Source organism: Fusarium verticillioides, chromosome 9 (genome assembly GCF_000149555.1).
Source record: "Fusarium verticillioides 7600 chromosome 9, whole genome shotgun sequence".
Classification (NCBI taxonomy): Eukaryota; Fungi; Ascomycota; class Sordariomycetes; order Hypocreales; family Nectriaceae; genus Fusarium; species Fusarium verticillioides.
Genome location: NC_031683.1, coordinates 1,485,569 through 1,506,507, shown reverse-complemented (window position 1 = coordinate 1,506,507; position 20,939 = coordinate 1,485,569). Strand labels below are relative to the sequence as shown.

General features: G+C 49.3%; 9 protein-coding genes across 10 annotated transcripts; 5 read left to right on the top strand and 4 right to left on the bottom strand.

Annotated features, from left to right (window-relative positions):
• The first annotated feature begins 697 nt into the window (after positions 1 to 697).
• FVEG_10406 (hypothetical protein) lies at positions 698 to 2,338 on the top strand. Its single transcript, XM_018899549.1, has 2 exons — positions 698 to 954; positions 1,005 to 2,338. Exons 1-2 carry the CDS (start codon positions 798 to 800, stop codon positions 2,198 to 2,200), a joined length of 1,353 nt encoding a protein of 450 aa, XP_018757629.1. The 5' UTR covers positions 698 to 797; the 3' UTR covers positions 2,201 to 2,338.
• Positions 2,263 to 3,410, bottom strand: FVEG_10407 (hypothetical protein). Its single transcript, XM_018899550.1, has 2 exons — positions 2,575 to 3,410; positions 2,263 to 2,523 (listed from the first exon to the last, which is right to left on the bottom strand). Exons 1-2 carry the CDS (start codon positions 3,233 to 3,235, stop codon positions 2,348 to 2,350), a joined length of 837 nt encoding a protein of 278 aa, XP_018757630.1. The 5' UTR covers positions 3,236 to 3,410; the 3' UTR covers positions 2,263 to 2,347.
• Positions 3,411 to 4,907: 1,497 nt separating this feature from the next.
• Positions 4,908 to 6,860, top strand: FVEG_10408 (hypothetical protein). Its single transcript, XM_018899551.1, has 3 exons — positions 4,908 to 5,323; positions 5,384 to 5,668; positions 5,723 to 6,860. Exons 1-3 carry the CDS (start codon positions 5,119 to 5,121, stop codon positions 6,727 to 6,729), a joined length of 1,497 nt encoding a protein of 498 aa, XP_018757631.1. The 5' UTR covers positions 4,908 to 5,118; the 3' UTR covers positions 6,730 to 6,860.
• A 313-nt stretch (positions 6,861 to 7,173) lies between these two features.
• Positions 7,174 to 8,353, top strand: FVEG_10409 (acetyltransferase). Its single transcript, XM_018899552.1, has 2 exons — positions 7,174 to 7,490; positions 7,558 to 8,353. Exons 1-2 carry the CDS (start codon positions 7,460 to 7,462, stop codon positions 8,070 to 8,072), a joined length of 546 nt encoding a protein of 181 aa, XP_018757632.1. The 5' UTR covers positions 7,174 to 7,459; the 3' UTR covers positions 8,073 to 8,353.
• On the bottom strand, positions 7,344 to 9,760 carry FVEG_16795 (hypothetical protein). The gene has a single exon (XM_018906029.1). It carries the CDS (start codon positions 9,453 to 9,455, stop codon positions 8,139 to 8,141), a length of 1,317 nt encoding a protein of 438 aa, XP_018757633.1. The 5' UTR covers positions 9,456 to 9,760; the 3' UTR covers positions 7,344 to 8,138.
• Positions 9,761 to 10,589: 829 nt separating this feature from the next.
• On the top strand, positions 10,590 to 14,077 carry FVEG_10410 (hypothetical protein). Its single transcript, XM_018899553.1, has 3 exons — positions 10,590 to 11,258; positions 11,316 to 12,996; positions 13,048 to 14,077. The coding sequence occupies exons 1-3, from the start codon at positions 11,139 to 11,141 to the stop codon at positions 13,662 to 13,664; spliced, it is 2,418 nt and encodes an 805-aa protein (XP_018757634.1). The 5' UTR covers positions 10,590 to 11,138; the 3' UTR covers positions 13,665 to 14,077.
• On the bottom strand, positions 13,993 to 16,586 carry FVEG_10411 (hypothetical protein). The gene is made up of 2 exons (XM_018899554.1): positions 16,089 to 16,586; positions 13,993 to 16,033 (listed from the first exon to the last, which is right to left on the bottom strand). The coding sequence occupies exons 1-2, from the start codon at positions 16,362 to 16,364 to the stop codon at positions 14,270 to 14,272; spliced, it is 2,040 nt and encodes a 679-aa protein (XP_018757635.1). The 5' UTR covers positions 16,365 to 16,586; the 3' UTR covers positions 13,993 to 14,269.
• A 272-nt stretch (positions 16,587 to 16,858) lies between these two features.
• On the top strand, positions 16,859 to 20,807 carry FVEG_10412 (hypothetical protein). Of its 2 annotated transcripts, XM_018899556.1 has the most exons (5): positions 16,859 to 17,135; positions 17,251 to 17,732; positions 17,785 to 18,568; positions 18,615 to 20,022; positions 20,087 to 20,807. In XM_018899556.1, the coding sequence occupies exons 1-3, from the start codon at positions 16,899 to 16,901 to the stop codon at positions 17,978 to 17,980; spliced, it is 915 nt and encodes a 304-aa protein (XP_018757637.1). In that variant the 5' UTR covers positions 16,859 to 16,898; the 3' UTR covers positions 17,981 to 18,568; positions 18,615 to 20,022; positions 20,087 to 20,807. The 2 variants fall into 2 exon arrangements, with proteins under 2 accessions (XP_018757637.1, XP_018757636.1); XM_018899555.1 differs by having other exon boundaries at positions 17,785 to 20,022.
• Positions 18,173 to 19,867, bottom strand: FVEG_10413 (alcohol dehydrogenase (NADP+)). Its single transcript, XM_018899557.1, has 4 exons — positions 19,316 to 19,867; positions 19,073 to 19,258; positions 18,613 to 19,018; positions 18,173 to 18,559 (listed from the first exon to the last, which is right to left on the bottom strand). The coding sequence occupies exons 1-4, from the start codon at positions 19,640 to 19,642 to the stop codon at positions 18,480 to 18,482; spliced, it is 999 nt and encodes a 332-aa protein (XP_018757638.1). The 5' UTR covers positions 19,643 to 19,867; the 3' UTR covers positions 18,173 to 18,479.
• Positions 20,808 to 20,939: the final 132 nt, after the last annotated feature.

Here is a 20,939-nt window from a genome sequence, read left to right as displayed (position 1 = left end):
AAGTTGCGGAGTGCTTAACGATAGCATATTGGGGAGCGTTATATGTATCTATAGTTGGTGTTTGTACGGCTGGGAGCGTTGTATCAGGCATGGTGGATGGTGTTGAAGTTTAGGGAAATTTTCATAGCGCGAAATTGATCAATTCATCTGCATCCATCTTACCATAATCGCAACACATGCTCCTACTGCTGCCATATGATCTAATAGAGAATAACTCAGAATGATAAGGTGCTTGCATGGAAACTTGTCATGAGCCTGAGCGAAGTTTTTCAAATTCCTATCTAGTCAAATGGGACCAGGTCTCCATTTTCATGTTTGAGTCGCGGAAATTCCACCTTAAAAAGCTTCTAGATAACCAATCTCAGGCTCTGGAGTCCGGAAATGTTTTCAATTACCTGGAGGTACTATTTGAAATTTTCAAGGGCCCCAGACATCATTGCGACTTATGTGCCAGATCGTGTCGTTTCTAACATGACCTTCCTTCCTTCCTTCCTTCTTTCTTCTAAAACTACATATACTAGTTTTCATCATGAAGATAATCGATGTAGTTGTTCCCCTTATCACAAATCGATCCCGTAGTTGCGATGTCGGAACCATGGTGAGTCCAATTGGCTAGACTTGGCATAGTAATCATGAACCATGACTTCATTTGCTATAAATACACTTGAGCTTCCCAAAGAGGAAATAAGTCTCTTCACCGAGATCTAAGGAATTGACTCATTTTTCTCTCTTGTGTTATATATATCGTGAGGGTTGACAGAGATGTCGAAATTCTCCAATGAATATACAGATTAATCATGACGACTACAACTTCTATTGAGTTGGCGAGTATTCGCCCAACTGATGACGATGAGACAGAAATCCCATCAATCGATGCTCTTCCGCCGACAGATCGAGGTCGAGGGGCTTATACAGCTTTGGCTTGTTGTACAATTGCCCAAGCACCTATATGGGGTTAGTACTTAACGTTCCAGCGCTTCGATACACATCTAACTGACTCCTAGGATACTCTGTCTCATTTGGAATCTTTCAAGAGTACTACACCGCTCATGCCAATCTCAAAGCCTCCTCGAGTGCCATCGCGTCCATTGGTGCATCTCAGACAGGAATCATGTATCTCATGATGCCTGTGGCATTCATCGTTCTAAATCGCTTTCCGCGTCTTCGAAAGTGGTGCGGTCCTATCGGTTTGGCTATCACCATAATCAGCTTAACGGCTTCAGCCTTTGTAGGCAATGTTGATGGTCTCATTGCCACCCAGGGTGTTCTGTATGCTATTGGATGCAGCTTGCTCTTCAGCCCAATCTCCCTCTACATGGACGAATGGTTTGTCGAGCGGAAAGGGTTTGCCTATGGAGTTATGTGGGCTGGCAAATCAAGCGTTGGCGTCGCCATGCCGTTTCTTTTTAACGTCTTACTCCAGCGATTCGGACTCAAAGCAACCTTGCTATCTTGGACAGTGGCATCAATGGCTATGACTCTACCAACACTCTTCTTTCTGAAGCCTCGAGTAGAGATCAGCCGTGACTCAAGGCCGCGTCCTATCAGCTTTGCTTTCTTCGGATACGCTTCATTCTGGATGCTTCAGTTCGGCATAATTATTCAGTCATTGGGATATCTGATGCCAAGCACATACTTGGCTAGTTATGCCACCGCGATTGGGCTTCCCTCTGTCACAGGACCGATCTTGCTGGCGCTCTTCTCGCTTGCCTCTGTGCCTGGATCTCTCATCCATGGTATGCTAGGCGATAAGATCTCTGGTGCCAAAAACATTCTTGTCTCCTCTTTGGGAAGCGCACTTCCGGTGTTCCTCCTATGGGGCTTGGGCCGTCATATAAGCACTATGGTGGTCTTTGTGATTCTGTATGGCTTCTTTGCTGGTGGGTTCAGTGCGACATGGTCAGGAGCTTTGCAAGAAGTCAAGGGGACGAACGAGTCGATCGATACATCCTTGGTATTTGGTATGCTACTCGGAGGTCGTGGGCTGGGCTTCATTGTTGCCGGGCCTCTCAGTGGTGCGCTCATCTCAGCAGGGAGTTCGTTGGCAAGTGGTGATAGTCTGGGGTATGCGACCAAGTACGGTCCAATGATTCTTTGCACTGGCATCACGGCAATACTTGGAGCGTGGGCACCTATCTGCAAGATCGTCAAGTCTGTTGGGAAGAAAGGACTCGAAAAATATGCAATTTTGGTGTTGTAATTACAAGCATTGGGATTTAGCGATGGCAGTGCAGGAGTAGAGCACAGGACGGCGGCTACAGATATGGTGTTTCAAAATGGCGCGTGTTCATTCAGGCGATGACTTTAGTTCTATAATTGCTACAAGGTCTTCAACCCGTCTTCTTCTTCATTTCTTGGTGATCAATGCCTCGCCATTCATGATACCTAGCGAAGCGTCATCTATTTCAATCCACTCCTCCCACGCCTTTGCCATCTCATCCAACTCATCACCAGTCGCATTGCCCAACTCAATAGCCTTGTCGCGCGCGAAGCCAGTCAGCGAGCGATCCTTCATGGCTGATCCTGTAGTACATCAGTGCAATTGTTCAGTATGTCGACCAATTTCTGACTTACCCCATGCTTTCTTGTCTTCGGGTGCACTGTAGCACCACGTCCCAAAGCTCAAGGTAATATCTTGACGGGAAGCCCCAGCCTTCAGGGCCCATGAGAGAAGTTGACGACCTCCCTTGTCTTGTCCACCCTTGCCAGAAATATTCTTGACCTGAAGCTCATGGAACTTGAGGAGGGCTGGAAGTTCAGGCCAGATGCACCACATGTGCATGTCACTCTCGCGAAGAGAAAGTGTGCCCCCTGGTTTAGTAACTCGGAGCATTTCCCGGATGGCATCTACCGGTGCATCCAAGTGACAGAGGACCTGATGCGCATGGGTAACATCAAATGCCGCGTCTGAGAAAGGAAGCTTGTACACGTTGGCTTGCTGAAACTTAATGTTGGAGACGCCCTGGGATTGGGCGTACTCCTTGGCTCGAGCAAGGATCTCATCGGATATGTCGGTGGCAGTAACTTCACCTTCAGGCATATACTTTGCTAAAGAAGCAGAGATCGTACCGGAACCGGCACCAACGTCGAGGAGATTGATCTTTGGGTTGACTTTGACAATGGCTTGTAGCTTTGGGATAAGATGCGGGCTGCTATTCTCGGCCGTTCGCCATTCATGATGTCTAACTTCGGTAGCGGCATAACCGTGGCCGTAATCGTTGTGCCCTGACACCATGATTCTTTGTTTGGGAACAAGAAAAACAAGCTTGAAGTGTCTATTCTAGGTTCTTATAACAATTGAATTTTGTTGTCAAGGAATTATATATGTTTTGTTCACTTGGAGACGGGTGATGCTGCTTTCCGCTGCCTACCCTACCTACTCTTTCGTCATTTCTGCCGGAGCTGAGGTCGTCAGAGCTGCTCAACTCCGGCGACCCTCAGTGGGGGTTGCCCTCAACTCCGAACCAATGAGTCCCGACGTTTCTAACGAGCAAACTCCTAAGGAAACCGACAGCAACTGAAAAGAAAGAATGTCTTGTCCATATTGTTCTGTTACAATGCCTAGATTTTATTTTGACGAGGAAGTAGAAGATCATTACCAATTTTGGTTGATGGTACGTACGTATATACTGTATGCGACGGACTTTCCGCGGACAGAGCCTTGAGAACTGCCGTGCGTGGTAGGGTTGAATGCAAGTTTCAATACCTCCATCAGACACTTGCAATCATGGTAGAAGTCAAAAACATGACAATCTCAAAAGAAATAACTACAGTACCTATCTATTCCACTTTACAAGCTCTTTTGTTGCCCGGGAGCAACGTTCCGGGGGGATCCCCAACAGCGGGAAAGCCATCAAACAATACGATGCGATGCGGAGAAAAAGGGCGGAACACCTCCGTCGAAACCCCAAAGCATCAAGATCGGAAGCAGCCTAGCACATTATCGAGAAGTAATGCAAAGAGTCGCCATTCGCCAACCATATTCCCGAGGTCCTGTCTCGTGCACTTCCCCGTGGGGTTAGGTCCGTGAGGGGAAACATTGAGCTTCCTCTTTCAGCCTCTGACTAGACCTAGAGCTAACAGATGGATTACAAAACAAAGTTGCATATTGTGGCTTGCTGTTGGTCCTTTTGTCCTGCATTGCTACAGTACTCTATCTGCGTCGTGAGGATCCATCGAGATCTTCTTAGTAATGAAAGCACTTTTGGATATGAGAGCGAAGCAATCGCCCGTGCCGAAAAGCGAAGACTCGACTGATTATTCTCATAGAGTTTTGCTGCATGTTACAGTATGTAACTTTCCAGCTTCTGTTAGACTAACCCCAACGATCGTCATTAGGTTTTCTAGCTGTTTGTAATGGGGCCCCCCTGTTCTCCAACCAAGACTGCAGAGCCGCCACCATCAAATCACGGCTCCTCGGCTGTGGCGTATCAGAGCCAAGTTTTTCCAACTTCAGATCAAAGCCCGAGCATTCTTTGTCTTACGTGAATCATGGATGCTCAGATGAAAGCAATTGATAACGTGCGTACATTTGTCAGGCGAGAGACAGACAGATTATCTCCGATATTGGAATGAAGAAGCGACATCGGTCCAATTGCTCCTCCACTATCGGGATTAACGAACAATCCCATTAGACTTCTCGCTCCGCAACTCGGCCGTATGTAAATCAAGAGCCTGCTAAATGACACGGCCCCGGCGAACTCCTTGTCTCCCTGCGGGGTGATCTAACCCCCATCCGCATGGAGTTTGTGGATCTGCTCTGCTTAAGCGTCGTGATAGACATCTCCCCCCTTTGCAATTCTTTACCCCGACCTCGGCTGGGCCTCTCTAGTTGCAATGCAACGATCCACTCACTGTACAGAGTAGGATTGACAATTTGATCATCTTTGACTGGTTGGGGTATGGTGATATTTTGCCTTACAGCACTTGAGAGAAGAGGGTGTGACTCGTCGTGTTACCCAGGGTTTAGTTTAAAAAGGCGGACTTGCTCCGAGACATTCTCAGGTTTCTTTATAAGTGCCGGTCCGCAACCCATTTCCATGTTTGAGGATCTGCAGAGCACTCTAATTTTCTCCTTCTCCTCTGACAGAGTCAGTAACTATACATTTGCTAGCAGCAATGGCTCTCAACCACACAGAAAAAGAAGAAGGCAACGAGTCCCCCGTTTCCTTCGACCCTGAGCGTTCCCACGTTCACGATGCCGTCCACACAGACGATGCTACGGTGGTTTGCCCGTCGAGTACCACTGATACCAAGCTCATGATCAAGATTGATCTCCATGTCATTCCTTTCTTGTGTATCATGTATCTGCTCGCTTTCCTGGGTTCGTAAACTCTTACCGTGTCGCGTCGCATAAATAACCGGCTAACACCATGGCTTACAGATCGTGTAAACATCGCCAATGCCGAGGTTTTTGGCCTGTCCGAAGAACTCGGCCTCGAAAAGACAGAATACAATACCGCCCTCGTCGTCTTCTTCGTGCCATACGTCCTCTTTGAGATCCCCTCCAACATTCTTCTCAAGCGCTTCAAGCCCCACGTCTGGCTCAGCTTGAACATGTTCTTCTTCGGCCTCACTACTCTCCTCCAGGGTCTGGTTCAGAACTATAGCGGTCTTATTGCGACTCGTTTCTTCCTGGGTCTTTTTGAGACGGGCATGTTTCCCGGTGGTAAGTTGATCTAGCGCACCGTGGTATACCGCATATGACTTACACGACGCGCAGCTTTCTACCTGATCGGCATGTGGTATCGCCGACACGAGGCCCAGCGTCGCTACTCTTTCTTCTTCAACAGCACCACTCTCGCCGGCGCATTCGGCGGTCTCCTCGCTGCAGCCATCGGCAAGATGAGCGGTATGCGTGGCTACGCCGGTTGGCGCTGGATCTTCATCCTCGAGGGCGGTCTTACTGTTCTCGTTAGCTTCTTCTTCTACTTCCTGCTCCCCGATTTCCCTGAGCAGGCCAAGTGGCTCACCAGCGAAGAGAAGCACTACGTCACAGCAAGACTGCGCATCGACCAGGGCCACGCCGGCGCCGAGCGCAAGACGACCTTTGCCGATGCGCTCAACGTGCTCAAGGACTACAAGATCATCATTGGTGGCTTCATGTACTTCGGTCTCATTGTGCCCGCTTACGGCTATGCATACTTTGCACCTGGCATCATCAAAACATACGGATACAGTCCCATCCAGACGCAGCTTTACAGCGTTCCTCCGTGGGCTGCTGCTTTTGGTTTCTCGCTTGCTATCGCGTTTGCGTCAGACAGGCTTCGACACCGAGCCTCATTCGCCATTTTTGCCATTCTCGTTGCCATCACCGGTTTCGCAATTCTTCTAGCCGTCCACGACAACCACTCCGTTCAGTATGGCGCTCTATTTCTCGTCACCATGGGTGCATACACCGCTATGCCCATTATTGTTTGCTGGTTCAACATGAATCTTGGAGGCCACAAGAGAAGAAGCATCGGCAGCGCATGGCAAGTTGGCTTCGGAAACATTGGTGGTATCATCGCCGTGTATGCCTTCTTGGCCAAGGATGCACCGAAATTCATCCCGGGTTATTCCATCTGCATTGCCTTTACTATCGTGTCGATCATTGCATGTCTCTCATACGCTGCAGTGATAACATACGAGAACAAGCACAGAGATGCGCACCCACCGCAGACCGAACTCACCAACGAGGAGAAGGCCGAGCTGGGCGATAATGCGCCGACATACAGATATTTGCTGTAGATAGAGTTGCACATGTGGCTGGTTCACAAAAGTTAGATACATACCCCACCTAGTTAATCATTTTGCATAATGTTGATGAATCACGAATGAATCAAAGAGCTTTCTACCTTGGTTAGCAGACTATTTGTCCATTACTCTGTTGGTGATTCGGTCTTGAATCTGACTCTGAATTTGTTTCTGATGGGTCAGTCCTCAAAAACAACATCCTCCATTTCGATATGTTCATGTACAAGTCAAGAGTGTCTAAAGGAAACGGGGAGGTTCGGCGGTATTGCTTTTAACTCTTCGTAGTTACCTTCTGCATTATCGTACTGGAATGGATGCTGTCCATAGACAATGGGGTCATGCCAATTCCATGACTCTGGAATCCAAAGAAGTAGTACTCCGTAATTATTTCTGGAAGCATCTACGAATATCAGATGAGAACTCTTCAACACTAGGTATCTGCCTCTACAGAGTGGTAACAAAGGATGCAGGTGGATAGAAGATTGACTTACACCAGCGAGTGCTATCTGTCGCTAATCCCAATTCCGCCCAGCTTCTACTGCTGCCCCTCCTTGCACACGCCCTTCACGTAAAACAAAACTCCACTAACAAGGCGTCAACTGCGCCCAAGTCAACCAAACTTTCTACAGTTTTCAGCTCTTCTGATCGATTGAAGTATAAATATAATTCTCTGTAGAGGGTATCTTGGAGCTCTTGTACAGTTGTCAACTATCATACGTTTACAATGGCCACAATTCGACATGCCCGAAGGGAGGGTAAGCTCCAACATCCAATCCAATGCCTCTAGAGAGTCGTCATGGTGCTAACTTAAGCTCTCTGAAGATGCTCCCACAATTCTCCAGCTCATCCAGGAGCTCGCAGATTACGAGAAGGAGCCTGATGCGAACAAGGCGACCGTTGAAAGCATCCAGGCCACAGTCGCGTTCGCACCCTCCGACTCCCCTAATGTCGACGCCTCCATTATCCCAGCCACCGAACCTATATCACCAACGAAGCCCGCTCGTTGCCTTCTCCTCTTTACCCCCGAAGGTGAAGCCGCTGGCATGGCATTGTACTTCTACAACTACAGCACATGGCGCTCGCGTGCTGGTATCTACCTAGAGGACCTATACGTGCGCGAATCGGCACGTGGCAAGGGATACGGCAAGAAACTGTTGAGCACTCTGGCTAAGCAAGTCCTTGCCATTGATGGCGCTCGGCTTGATTGGGTAGTTCTCAAGTGGAACGAGCCCAGCATCAAGTTCTACGAGAGCATTGGTGCATACGCTATGAACGATTGGGTCGGTATGCGTGTTGATGGCGAGGGCCTGAACAAACTGGCCAATTTAACGGATTGATAGGCATAATGGAAAACAAAACAGTCAAATGTTCACTGAGCACGGAGGCCATATGAAATGTGATGTCTATGACTTCTGCGTCTCAAGAGGGTTGGCCGCAGTCCTTGATTGTGAATATGGCGCTCGTTGAGATCGGGAGGGGGGGTTTGGCTTTTTACCCTTGCTATCGACGTCCTCGAAAATAGCCAGTTGCGCTCTTGTAGGGGGGACCGCGGGGGTTGTCAAAGCACCCCATATGAACTTGAGCTTGTCTGGCTTCGAATCTGGATCCATCTTCGGGGTGAACTGCCAGACTCGTTGATAAGCACGCCTAAACCATCTGGGCGAATACTCCTGATGATTTAACCTTGGCTGATATGGATGCTTTTCCTTATTCCGCCCAACCAAACCATAGACGGAAAGCGGACTCTGACGCTCAACCTGAGAGGCGGGCCGAGAAGCATAGCCCTCCCAATCCCAAGTATCAGACTTCGTAGTACTACCGTGCGAGGGCTTCGCAACAGGTCGTCTTTCCGGGACTTTCCACTGATCTTCCTGCTGAGCGCCGCTGCTGAGTCGACCTAAAAGATCCCACTCATCTTTTCCAAGAGGTGGCATCGTTTTGTTTGAAATGCGCTTCCAGAATTTTGCTCGCTTGGCTTGATATATATTGGGGGTTGGTGATTTCCCCCAGATGGTTTGACTAGGAACCTTTGAATCGGGTTGGAGGCTTTTGATATCTCTATGAGGCCAAGATAGTCTTGCTGATTGCTGTAAATCCCGCTGGCTGCGGAGGAGCTTTCGGAGCTTCTCAGTGTCCCACTTCGCATAGAATGCTGGCTGAAGAGGTTTTGGTCCTTTTCGTACCAGAGGTGCTTTCGCTTTTGGTTCTTCTCCATTGCCTGGTGTTTCGTTCGAGTCCTTTGGAGGATTCGTCGAGGTTTGGCTATCTATCGCTGTTTCGGCTGGTTTATGTGGAGAGGAATCGGCTTGCAACTTAATTGCTTTAAGCTCGACCGTTTCTGCTGACTTTTCGTGCGCTTCAACTCCTTGGATCAAGGCCTCCAAAGCATCCGAGTTACTGGGAGGTTCGAGCTTTATAAAGTCCGAAAGTAGGCTTCGCCTTCGGGCCCCTGTTCTACCAAATGCCTCCATTATCAAGTCTTCCATGAGCGTTTGCTTGCCACTGTTTGCTGCTCTCAATTTACGCAGAAGATTGACCGCAGTGACGCGGTGCCTGTTCTGGTGGCGATCATATTTTCGATGGCTTCGAAATCGTGTGCGAATACGATGTGTAACCTCTGGACGTATTGCTGGAGGGAGATACGATGTTTCGCGAAGGATGTGTCGATAGAGATGAAGAGGAGGTAGATAGGTGGGAATTACGAAATGAGGACGAGGCATTATGACGACCGTAATAAGAGCGAGAGACAACGGGAGAGGCTCGGAGCCATGTGAGAGAATTCTAATTGCAAATTGCAAAGGCTCAAGATTGGGTCTTGAAATGATATCGAAGCATGCATTTGGATATCTACAACGGTACAATTTTCGTTTCTACGGTAGATCTTCGGGCAGTGGGTTCAAGCGTCGGAGAGCTCGAACGTTTATAGCAGATAGAAAGGCAATGAACTGAATCTGATATCTGCGACGATGATCTACTCCAAAGGCATGGACTGGAGGCAGAAGGCGATGTGTCTCAGTCATGTCAGTGAACCATCACCATGGCAGGGGCAGGAAGTCGCCTAGAGATACTTATGCTCTAGCACCAAGAGCTTGAACGATGTACACCACGTCATTGATGGCATTGATGGCATTGCATAACTCGGTTTTAACAGTGCGAATGGAACTGGGAGATCTATGCAATTCACAGCCAAGGAAATATCTGTTGTGTTATGCATGAAACAAAGAGTGGCCAAGTTATGACGGCCATCAACAAGTGGTTACATTAGTGGCCTTGATAATCCGCGCGTGGCCTGAGAATTAATGGCCATAAGCTTCGTGTACTTGCACAATTCTTTAGCAGCCAATGGCCAGGTTGCGAACAACAAAGGCATGGCATGGCCACTGCAACAGGCCAAGTTGCAAAGTTAGCGGGCCTCAAGATGAGTACATCGACCTTCACGAGGCTTGGCTCGTGCACTTCACGGTCTTTACGCGCTTTACGCGCGAGACACGTCCAAGGGCGCGACCAAGCACGAAACGGACACGTCTCGATTAATTGAACGCATCTTTTTTTTGCTCTTCCCGTTCCCGTTCACGCTCATCAGCCGAGGAATCGGGAACTTGCTGCAAGTGAGCACAACCTAACAAGTCACTTTGACGTGCATAAGCTTAGTACGGTTGACGATGGTACATCAATTAATTGCCTCCACCAAAGCCAATTTATCCCTCTTTATCAGGTGCAGAAGTTACCTGCATTAGCATCATCCAGGCAACTCTCCTCTGCAAACACCCGACACCTGCAACCTTGATCACTTCTTTGCTTTCATCCTCACCTCGTTCCCGTCTCCTACACGAACTTAATTGAAAGCAGCTATAGTGGAGGTCTTTCACCGGGCCAACTGAGCTACAGGCGGCTCATTACGCAGAACCCGCTAAAGCATTGGTTGTCAGCGCACTCCCCTCTCGTCTCTGGGGCATCTTCCAGGTACCTGAGACCCTGGGCCGGTTCACCTGTAACTCACTTCCAATCACTTGCACAACTCCGCCCTGGCCCGCCCACTGCACTATCTTGAGCTACTCATTTCGTCTCAACTCCATCTTCATTCTGCAACCACCCAGTTTTTAGGCGCACAAAACGACTGAAACTCCGACCACGAAGCGCATGAGTGAGCCCGGATAACCACCTTTAGCCTCGTACGGCACTTTCAAAACACTGTATCCTATTATACTGCCCGGCCATATCGACCTCTTGTTTCAAACCTGCGCGTTTCCCTGCTGGCTGTACATACCCTTTCGACTTGCTCTTTCTTGTGGTACTGGTTGGCGCTGTGATGCTATTACGCTCTTTATCAAACAGCCTCAAAAAATCTTCCCAGTCGAGAAAGTGATAATATCACGCTGCGAGTAATTACCCTGCAATACGAGATGCCGTCAGCATCGCAATCATCTCAACAATCATTCAGCATGAGCCAACAATCGCAATCTGGTGTGGGTAATTCCTTCAGAGGTTATAATGGTGACTCTGAAGGTGCTACCATTTACTCGGTATGCAATGTCCAAAAACTTTACTACTCTCCCTCTGTTAACAATGGTCTGATATAGGCATCGTATTCTGGCGTGGATGTATACGAGATGGAGGTCAACAATGTCGCCGTGATGCGCCGTCGCAACGACTCATGGCTCAATGCCACCCAGATCCTCAAAGTCGCCGGCGTAGATAAGGGGAAGCGCACCAAGATTCTCGAGAAAGAAATCCAGACGGGCGAGCACGAAAAGGTTCAAGGCGGTTATGGAAAATATCAAGGCACTTGGATAAAATTCGATCGAGGTGTCCAAGTTTGTCGTCAATACGGCGTCGAGGAGCTTTTGCGACCACTCCTGACCTACGACATGGGTCAAGATGGAGGTGTTGCAGGTCGAGGCGATTTCAATACACCAACAAAGGAACAAGCTATGGCCGCACAGAGGAAACGGTTGTATAATCAAAGTACGGATGGAAGGCCTAATGGCCTTAGTGGGACATTTTTCAAGAACATCTCGACTACTGCCTCACATGCCGTCGCCGCCATCAGCAAAGCTCGCTTCGATTCACCAGGCCCTCGAAGCCGCAATGGCCCTTCGAGAGCACCCTCTTTTAGCCGCCAAGCATCCATGCAGAACGGAGATGATTTCCCAAGCAACTCTCAACAGAGCTTTGCCTCGGATTATGGACAACAAGTTGATTCAGCATACTCGACGCAACAGATTAACAACTCAGTTCAGATGAACGAGACAGAGCCCCCCCGGAAACGCCAACGAGTGGCCATGACGCCAGGCGATAGCTTTAGCGGATATGGGCAAAATATGGACATGTATGCAGCGGCCTTCCCTGGATCACCAACGGAACCAAACGAATCTTTTATCTACACTCAAAATACTATGCAGGATGGCTCGCCAGTGGACGAGGGTAGTGGGCCCCTGGCGCCTCTCCCTTACGAGATGTCCCCCGAGGTTGAGATGAAACGAAACATGCTGATGAGCTTGTTTTTGGAAGCTCCTGGGACCGATCCTACGAAGCATGATATGCTTCGAAGTTACACCCCAAAGGAATTGGATATGCCCATCGACTTGCAAAGCCATACTGCTCTCCACTGGGCTGCTACACTCGCCCGCATGCCTCTGCTCCGTGCTCTCATCGCTGCTGGCGCTTCCCCGTCCCGCGTAAATGCTTCCGGCGAAACAGCCCTGATGAGGGCATGTTTAGTCACAAATTCACAGGATCATAACTCGTTTCCTGACCTCCTAGAGGTTTTGGGCAGCACCATAGAGGCACGGGACCACAAGGGACGGACGGTTCTTCATCACATTGCGGTAACGAGCGCTGTGAAGGGACGCAACGCTGCAAGCCGATATTATCTCGAAAGCCTTCTGGAGTGGGTTGTAAGGCAAGGTAGCGCACCTAATAGCCAGGCTACCAACGGGAATGGGCCCAGCGCCTCACAGTCGGCCAACCCAAAAATGGGAATCGCCCGCTTCATGAGCGAGATAGTCAATGCTCAAGATAGTGTTGGCGACACGGCTCTGAACATTGCATCTCGAATCGGAAACCGCAGTATTATTTCACAACTCTTAGAGGTCGGCGCCGATCCGAATATCGCTAACCGTGTTGGTCTACGCCCCCTTGACTTTGGCATCGGCAGTGAGAATGTTGAGGACAAGACGAACGGCGAAATCAATGTGGATAAGAATGGTGCGACAGGGACAAATCAACGCAGTCGTGAGAGCAGTGACGAGATAGTAGCATGTAAGTTGATCACACCTCGAGAATTCATCGGTTCATTGCTAACACGAACAGCCATCTCCCACCTATTATCAGAAACAGGCTCAGCTTTCCAAACCGAGATGAAAGCCAAACAAGCTTCTCTCGACACCCTTCATACCACTCTCCGCACTACGTCAACACAACTTGGCGAAGCCCGACGAACTTTTGAACACCTGACCGCGACGCTTAAGAAGCAACAATTAGCTCGGCAAAAGGTCGCGAATCTGTCACACGCACGTGAGGACGAGCAAGTCCGTCTCATGCAAGAACAATCTAGAGCATCACAGCCCAACCCCTCATCTTCATGGGAAACAGAGCTGTCTGCTATGCTTGAAGCCGCTGATGATACCTCGGGAAGTGGTTTCGGCGGTGAGGGCCTCCTGCCCTCAGCAGCAGTTCTACGTGCCCGTATTCGTGCCGTCGAGGGACGTCGTGATATGACTCGAAAGATGGTCGCCGCCCTAAAAGGACGGAGCCGCGATGTCGAAGTCAAGTACCGCCGTGTAGTGGCGTTGTGCACGGGAGTCCAAGAAGACGAGGTTGACGCTGTCATTGACGGTCTACTGAAAGCCGTTGAAAGCGAACACGAGGAGCTCGAAATCAACCGTGTGAGACGCTTCCTCGGCGGCGTCGAAGGTGTTGTGCACTGATGCTAAGTTCCTGGATTTCTTGTCTGCACAGCACACATCAGTTTGTGCTTACTGCAGACTGTAACGACTACACTTCCTGTACGATTCTGTGTTTATTTGTACACGGTGCTTTTGATACCCGCTGAGCCCGAAAAGCACCCCTGCTCGTGGTGGACTAGAACAATGGGCGTTTTCTTACTTTTGGCCATGGGTGCATACCTTTTTGTTTATAGTTCTATTGCTGTTTCAAGATTTTTGTCGCATTGTCGTTTTGTCTACGAGAACCGAAGATTGGACGACTACTTATTTATACCTTTATTTCTGGACGAGAAGGAGTGAGCATAAAAGAGGAAAGAGGAGCAGTTGGATAGATAGCGCCCTTGATGAGTAATGGTGTATAATATATGACATGAAGAATTTTCATTGATTGGGTGCCTTCACTTCGGTGAATATAAGCTATATGAAAAGAGACTGGGCAGACTTGATGTATCAGTAAAACTCCTGTGTCGCCCAATTCAAAACTCCAAACGCCATGCAATGCCATGTGATATAAACAACCAAGCAGATGAATTCTTTAGTTCAGCTCCAATATCCAGGGCGATCTTGCCAATAATCTGACGGCATGTTCATGCAACGCCATTGCGATATACCCCTTCCCATCTCTCCTCAACACCCCCAACTTTGTTCCTCAGGACCTTGATCTCAGCATCAAGCTCGTCTACGTTTCTTGACAGAGCGCTGACTTCCTCAAACCGTCTTGAGCCCTGGGCGGTCTTGACCATGGCTTCAACCATGAAACGCTGCTCTTCCAAGACAACGAGTCGCTCGCGAAGCTCTTTTTCCTCCGCCTCGAGCTGACTCACAACTGTACTTCCTTCACTAGGTGCTTGTGACGACGTCTCGTCAGCTAGCTCTGAGTGCCGTAAACTCGATCCGGAGTGGTGATGTGAAGCAAGAAGTCGTGAGGTAGAAACTGCTGTAGAAGATGATGCAGATGAGCGTGAGCGGAGCAGCTGAGGGAGGCTCTTTAGAGGAAGCATATTGGTGTGAAGGAAACCGCTAGCGTATGTATATATCGCCATTTGAAGACGTCGTTGTGTCGGGCTCTCGGTTGGGAGATCACGCAGGCGCTTCGCAGCAATGCCATATTTCCCAAAGCTGTCAACCAAACGCTTGCGAATCTTGGCCGCCTCCTGAATCTGTGCATGTGTAGGAGGTGGCTTGTTGAGATCAATCTCCCCGCTCTCCTTTTTCTCCGGTTGTAGATTCAGTAGGGCCCGATGAAACGATGGCAGAAGTTGCTGGATTCCACGCTCAAATTGCCTCAACGTTTCGTATGCTCGTTGATCCACCGGTTTGTGCTGTAACGAAGCTGCAAAGTCACGAGCGGAGAAGATTGTGTGCTTGCAATCGCGACACATCCGAATGTCTATCCCTACTTGCCCGTCGCCAGTAACTGACAAGGGCTTTTCAGTTCCTGAAGGCGCTTTTGTCGCTCCATTAGTTTCGTTCGACACATTGAGGCCAACTTCAGAAGAGCATCCTGTTTGCGGATCGCCACACACGACACGTCCACATATACGGCAATGGTGCCTCCTAAACGTCCAAGAGCCAAATTCCTGCTGGCAAAAAGGGCATTTCGAGACAGTAGCATCTTCTTCCCAAGTAACAACGGACTGCTCGATGAGCTTCCGGGGGTTCTTTTGTCCTGCTAGCGATGTAACTGGGCCTAGTAAGGAGCCATTGGATTGTGTAAGTTTTTCGGGAGGGTTCGCCAGTAATTTTGTGAGTTTTGTTAATCGTTTTTCGAGTCGTGAGATTTCTAGATTCTGTCGTTCGACCTTTTTCCTTCTTATTTCCACGAATGCGTTGGTGTGGTCCGTCAATACACCTTGGTGATCGTTATATCCATCTCTTGATTTAAAGCATGTCTCGCAAACTCGTGCCCAGTAGCCTCGAACCGGTTCGTGTTTTGCGCTTCGACTCAATTTCATTTGGTACATGGTATGTTCCTCGCAGAATAATCGTCCACAATGTCGGCAGTTTATGCTTCCATTCAGAGGTCCCAGACTTCTTCCGCACGCCGGATCTGTACAAAGGTCGTAGCTTGTAGACCGTTGCCAATGATGCCGTGTAATAAGTTCGTCGGGGTCAACCGGGCCTTCGAGAGTATTCTTTCCAGCGGCACTCGATGGCGCAGCAACAGGGAGTGATTCGTTTGATTCGAAGACATCGAGACCGCGTAGTTTTTGGTTGATGAGTGAGAGAGGCTGAAACCGTTTGGCTTTTAAAACCTGCTTGTCAAACCACGTCTTGACCTCATCCTGCTCTTCCTCTGGTAATTCTTGGTGGTTGTCGTCGATATGTCGGTTGAGTTGAAGAAGGGTCATCTATGGGCACATTATTTAGTAAATAGCATTCAACGTAGACACCATCATAATTTACCATCTCTTCGTTGCATATTGGGCAGACAAGTGCGCCATCAGCAGGGCCTTTCCCTTGAGCACCAACGCTGATGCTATTTCCAATGTCCTGGCCCGGTATATCTGGTGAGATACCACTAACAGGCGGTGATATCGACGATGAAGCTATCGAGATGCTGCTTTCGGACGCTGCCAATGGACTTGCTACTCGAGGCGCATTCGTAATCGGAGGTGTCGGGGGAGCAAGGCCCCTGCCGCTGCCTAGGACACGGCCGCCGCCCAATTTGCGGCCCGACATGATGAAGAATTTTCGAAACGAGAAACCAAAACCAAAGAGAGAAAGAGGGCGACCGGAGCTGGTCGGGCTCTATCTCGAGCTGCGCCGCGTGGGGGATGTTGGAAGTAAGATGATGGATTGAGGGGATACAGGATAGGCTGGCAAGCAGGCAAGGTACTGCTCCCAGTGGCTTGGTGCTCATGCCAGATAAAGAGGTACCTTGGACTCGGCGCTCCAAAGGCGGTGAACCAAGTACACTTATAGCATGTGTCATGCTATGCCAAATAGGGTTAGCTCTCATTCGCTTCCTCCCGTTCCCCGTCCGATGGGGTAAGAAAGCTTGGAATCCCTATCTTGTACGAGAAAAAGATCGAAGCAAGTCCGGTGCAGCTAGGCCGGTTTATAGACCAGCTAATTTTGACACCCTAGCTTGGGTTCTGGAGTTTTCTTGTCCCCCATTAGCCGTCGTGTCTTATCACAACCCCTGCAGCTTCGATAAGAATCAACGTTTGTCACCTTTACTTACCCGTCCCTGACTTTAGTTGATGGGGGAAAATGACCCCCATTCAGAAGCCTGTATCAGCCCAGCCGGCGCTGGCATCTCCAACATCTCCTCCCGCCTCATCTACTCCCTCCTCCGAATCTTCTTCTGCTTCTGCTTCTGCTTGTGCTTCTTCCTCCTCTGCTTCAGTCGCAATGGCAAAGACTTATCCCCCTGTACAGCCTGGAGGTAGTTTGATCTTGGCATGGCAAATCAAGCACAAGAAGGTGCTTGTTGTCGGCGGTGGTGAGGTACGTCTGAATCATCATCACATGCGCCGAGCCTCGGAGTTTGATGTTTGAAGCGCTCATCAATCACAAACATCCGTACAATCAATGATTAAACTCACCTGACAATTTTCTTTAGGTCGCTGCTGGTAGAATCTTAAACTGTCTCAACGCCGATGCCAACGTCACTGTCGTGTGCCCCAAGTCCGGCCTCAATGATGAAGTCGCCTACCGAGTCAGCGAAGGCCAAGTCGCCCACGTCGACCGAGTATTCGAGCCCGAAGATCTAGACGGAGCCAGCATGGTTCTGGTCGCTATTGACGACCCCGCCGCCTCGACCGTCATTTGGAAGCTTTGCAAGGAGCGAAGAATTCCAGCCAACATCGCCGACGTACCACCCGAATGCGATTTCTATTTCGGCAGTATTCATCGCGATGGTCCCCTCCAGATTATGGTCAGCACCAACGGCAAGGGACCCAGGTTGGCGGCGGCCATTCGACAGTTCATCGCCAAGCAACTACCCAAGAATGCTGGTAATGCCATCGAGACTATTGGTGAACTACGACTCAGATTAAGAAAAATGGCCCCCAAGCCTGAGGATGGACCCAAACGAATGCTTTGGTCAGTTTCATGAGACTCTTGACGTAGACTATACTGACAATCCCGATAATAGGATGTCCAAGGTTAGCGATACCTACAAGTGGGACGAGATGTGCGGCCTCACAGACGAAGATATGGACAATCTCCTTCTGTTTTATCCTGCCAACAAAGTTCCTGCGATGGACGTTCTGCTAGCTCTCCGAGGAGGCACCGACGTCAAGAAACTCGACGTCTTTGACGGCTCATTCGGCTTCAGTGTCGGCGCCTAGATATCCGCAATACATACATACAGCAGACGATATCTACTACTGGTGGCGCAAGACAGGGATAAAACTACGACATATACAATTTATTTGGGGCAAGGTGCATATATGGTTTGGAACATTTTGACTACGTATTGTAGATGGGGAAGAAGCTGTCACAGCATTGTTTGGTATGGAAATGGCGACTTCAGAACAGTTCACCAGTTGCGGTATTTATTTTTTGGGGACATACTATTCATTCTAGATTGTCGTATTTACAAATCCTTTGAATTCCTCAAACGCGCGGATGGTCGATCCCGAGACATATCGGCAGTTGATGTCAAAACAAAACGAAACGCGATGATTCGCTCGGCAGTTGTCAGAGCGTAAGCACTGTATTATAGGAGGGAGAGATGACGATCATTAATTTCTTGTATTTCTTCTCTATGGTCAAGTTTATCCGCTCAACCTTTTAACTGCTAAATTCTATGTCATCACACATCATAAACTGGTATCATGAAAGCCTCTACAGCTTGAGAACCACCTTGTGGGTAGCAGTCTTCTCCTTCTCGTCGCCGAAAACATCAATGTCCCAATCAGGAGAGTCTGGAAAATGTTAGCAGGAATTCGGGTCTTTGGGATTGTGGATTGAGACTTACAGGTCTTGGGGATGTTGAAACGCTGGGGCTTCTCGCCGAACTTCTCAAGTTCCTTGATAGCCTCCTCGTCAAGCTCCACCTCCTCGAAGTTGCTGCGAATACGAGCAGGAGTAACGGACTTGGGGATGACGATGTGGTTGTCGAGGGTGGACCAGGCGAGGATGACCTGGGCGGGTGTGACCTCCTTGCCCTTGGACTTGCTGAGGCGGTCAGCGATAGCCTTGACCTCGGGGGTGTTGATGAGAAGAGGCTCGCCCCATGAGTTGTTGCCGAAGGCGGAGTAGGCGGTCAGGTAGATACCCTTCTCCTTCAGGTACTTGACAAGCTCGGGCTGGGGAAGACGAGGGTGGCGCTCGACTTGGTTGATGGCGGGGGTGACTCCGGTGTCCTTGATGATGGTCTCAAGCTAGTGGGGGTCAGTTGTTTGTCCACGAGTTGGTGAGGCACTGTAGAAACTTACCATCTCAATGGAGAAGTTGGAGACACCAATTGAGCGGACCTTCTCCTTGGGCAGCTTAGTCACGGCTTCCCAGGTCTGGGACAGGGTAACGCCCTGGTCAAGCTCTGTCTTGTTCTTATCGTCGGCCTTGAGGGGGAAGAGCTCGGGGCCGTTCTTGAAGGCAACGGGCCAGTGGATCAGCCAGAGCTGTTTGGATGGTTAGCTAGCTGTGCGCGGAAACGAGTGAGTGAAGCTTGAACTCACATCGATGTAGTCAAGACCAAGCTCCTCGAGGGAATCATCGAGAGCACCGGGAACCTCCTCAGGGCGATGCTTGTTGTTCCAGAGCTTGCCAGTGATGAAGATGTCCTCACGCTTGAGGCCGGGGACATCATCGAGGGCCTTCTTGATGCCCTCTCCGACCTCACGCTGGTTCTGGTAGATCTTGGCAAGATCGAGGTGGCGGTAGCCGGCCTTGAGGGCCTCGTAGACACCGTTACCGACCTCACCGGGGGCAGCCTGCCAGGTGCCGTAGCCGATCTGAGGCATCTTGTGGCCCGAGTTGAGGGTGACAGTTCGACCGAAAGACATGATTGCGGTTGTTTATTTGGGTGAGTGTTTTATGTGAGAGGGTTGTGTAAGTGTGGGAGTGAGAAGAGGGAAAAGAGAGAAAAGTGAAGGTGGGAGACGAGAGGTGGAGGGGTTTATAAGAAGAATTGGATAGCTGCAACAACCGTCAGAAACGCAAGAGTAAGGTAATGTTAGTACATAAACGTGGACGCGTTATGACACCAGATGAGGACCCAGTACAGGACAGGACAGTAAGTACTTGCTATCGCTATAGATATCCACATTTACATCTTGATCATTCTCCAATGCCATCGAGAACCCTGGTGGTGACGGCTCCCTCCCCCACCACACTCTTCACATTCTCGGTAGCTGTAACAGGTATGACTTGTTACACTAAAAGGGTACTCATGATGCCCAAATGGGCAGCTCCGAAGAGCTTTAACAGAGGCTGATTCGCTAGTCAAGGCATGGATCGAGAAGCTTCTACTGCACGCACCTTATCCTCCCTTATACAATACAGAAACACCAACCGCAAACTGCCGTGCCTGTCCACCGAAGCAGAGACGCCGCGGGGCAATTTCCAATGCTGCCCTACGTCAAAAGGCGTCATTGCCCCATTGAAGTGCTAAAAGCCCGCATTTGTTAGCGCTACGTGCTGTCGTTGCGATGTGGATTCACCTGAGAATGATATCAGCGACTTTTTTTTATATTTTTTTTTACTCGTGGCGTGCAAGCTTTCGGCCTAGTTACCTTGAGCCAGTACTAAATTGATATCGCTAAGAGACGATTCTCATACATCATTGGCACGGCTGGACCTACCTAACTCCTGGGGTTTCTGGTGGGAATATGGAGAAGACGTCGTTAGTGTTATCTAATGCTAACGTTGGTTGGTAATTTATGGGTGATGAACTGTCAAAGTTGTCATGAGGGGTCGGTCAGAGGGGTAGAGGGGTAACAACCATGTTGAGAAACTGAGAGACCATGATGAAAGATAAAAAATTATGTATTTATTCATGTTGAATGCGCTTTATGAGCTTGGATAGTGGTTAGGTGTTTTAACCAAATTCATTCACATCATATCAGATAATCGAGACTCGGGGAGCTCCTGACTAACAAATTATAAAGATATGATATAATCATGATAAAGGCCGGGGACCCTTTTGAGCACTTCGTGAATCTTTGAAAAACTACTCATGATCGATCTCCCCTCCATGTACGGGGTAAACAACCCAACTTCTCAACCAGAAAGGATTCTAAGTCATCAGATGCACCGCTTGCCATAGCCTTCTCATGATACTGTTGTTGGCAACTAGACATA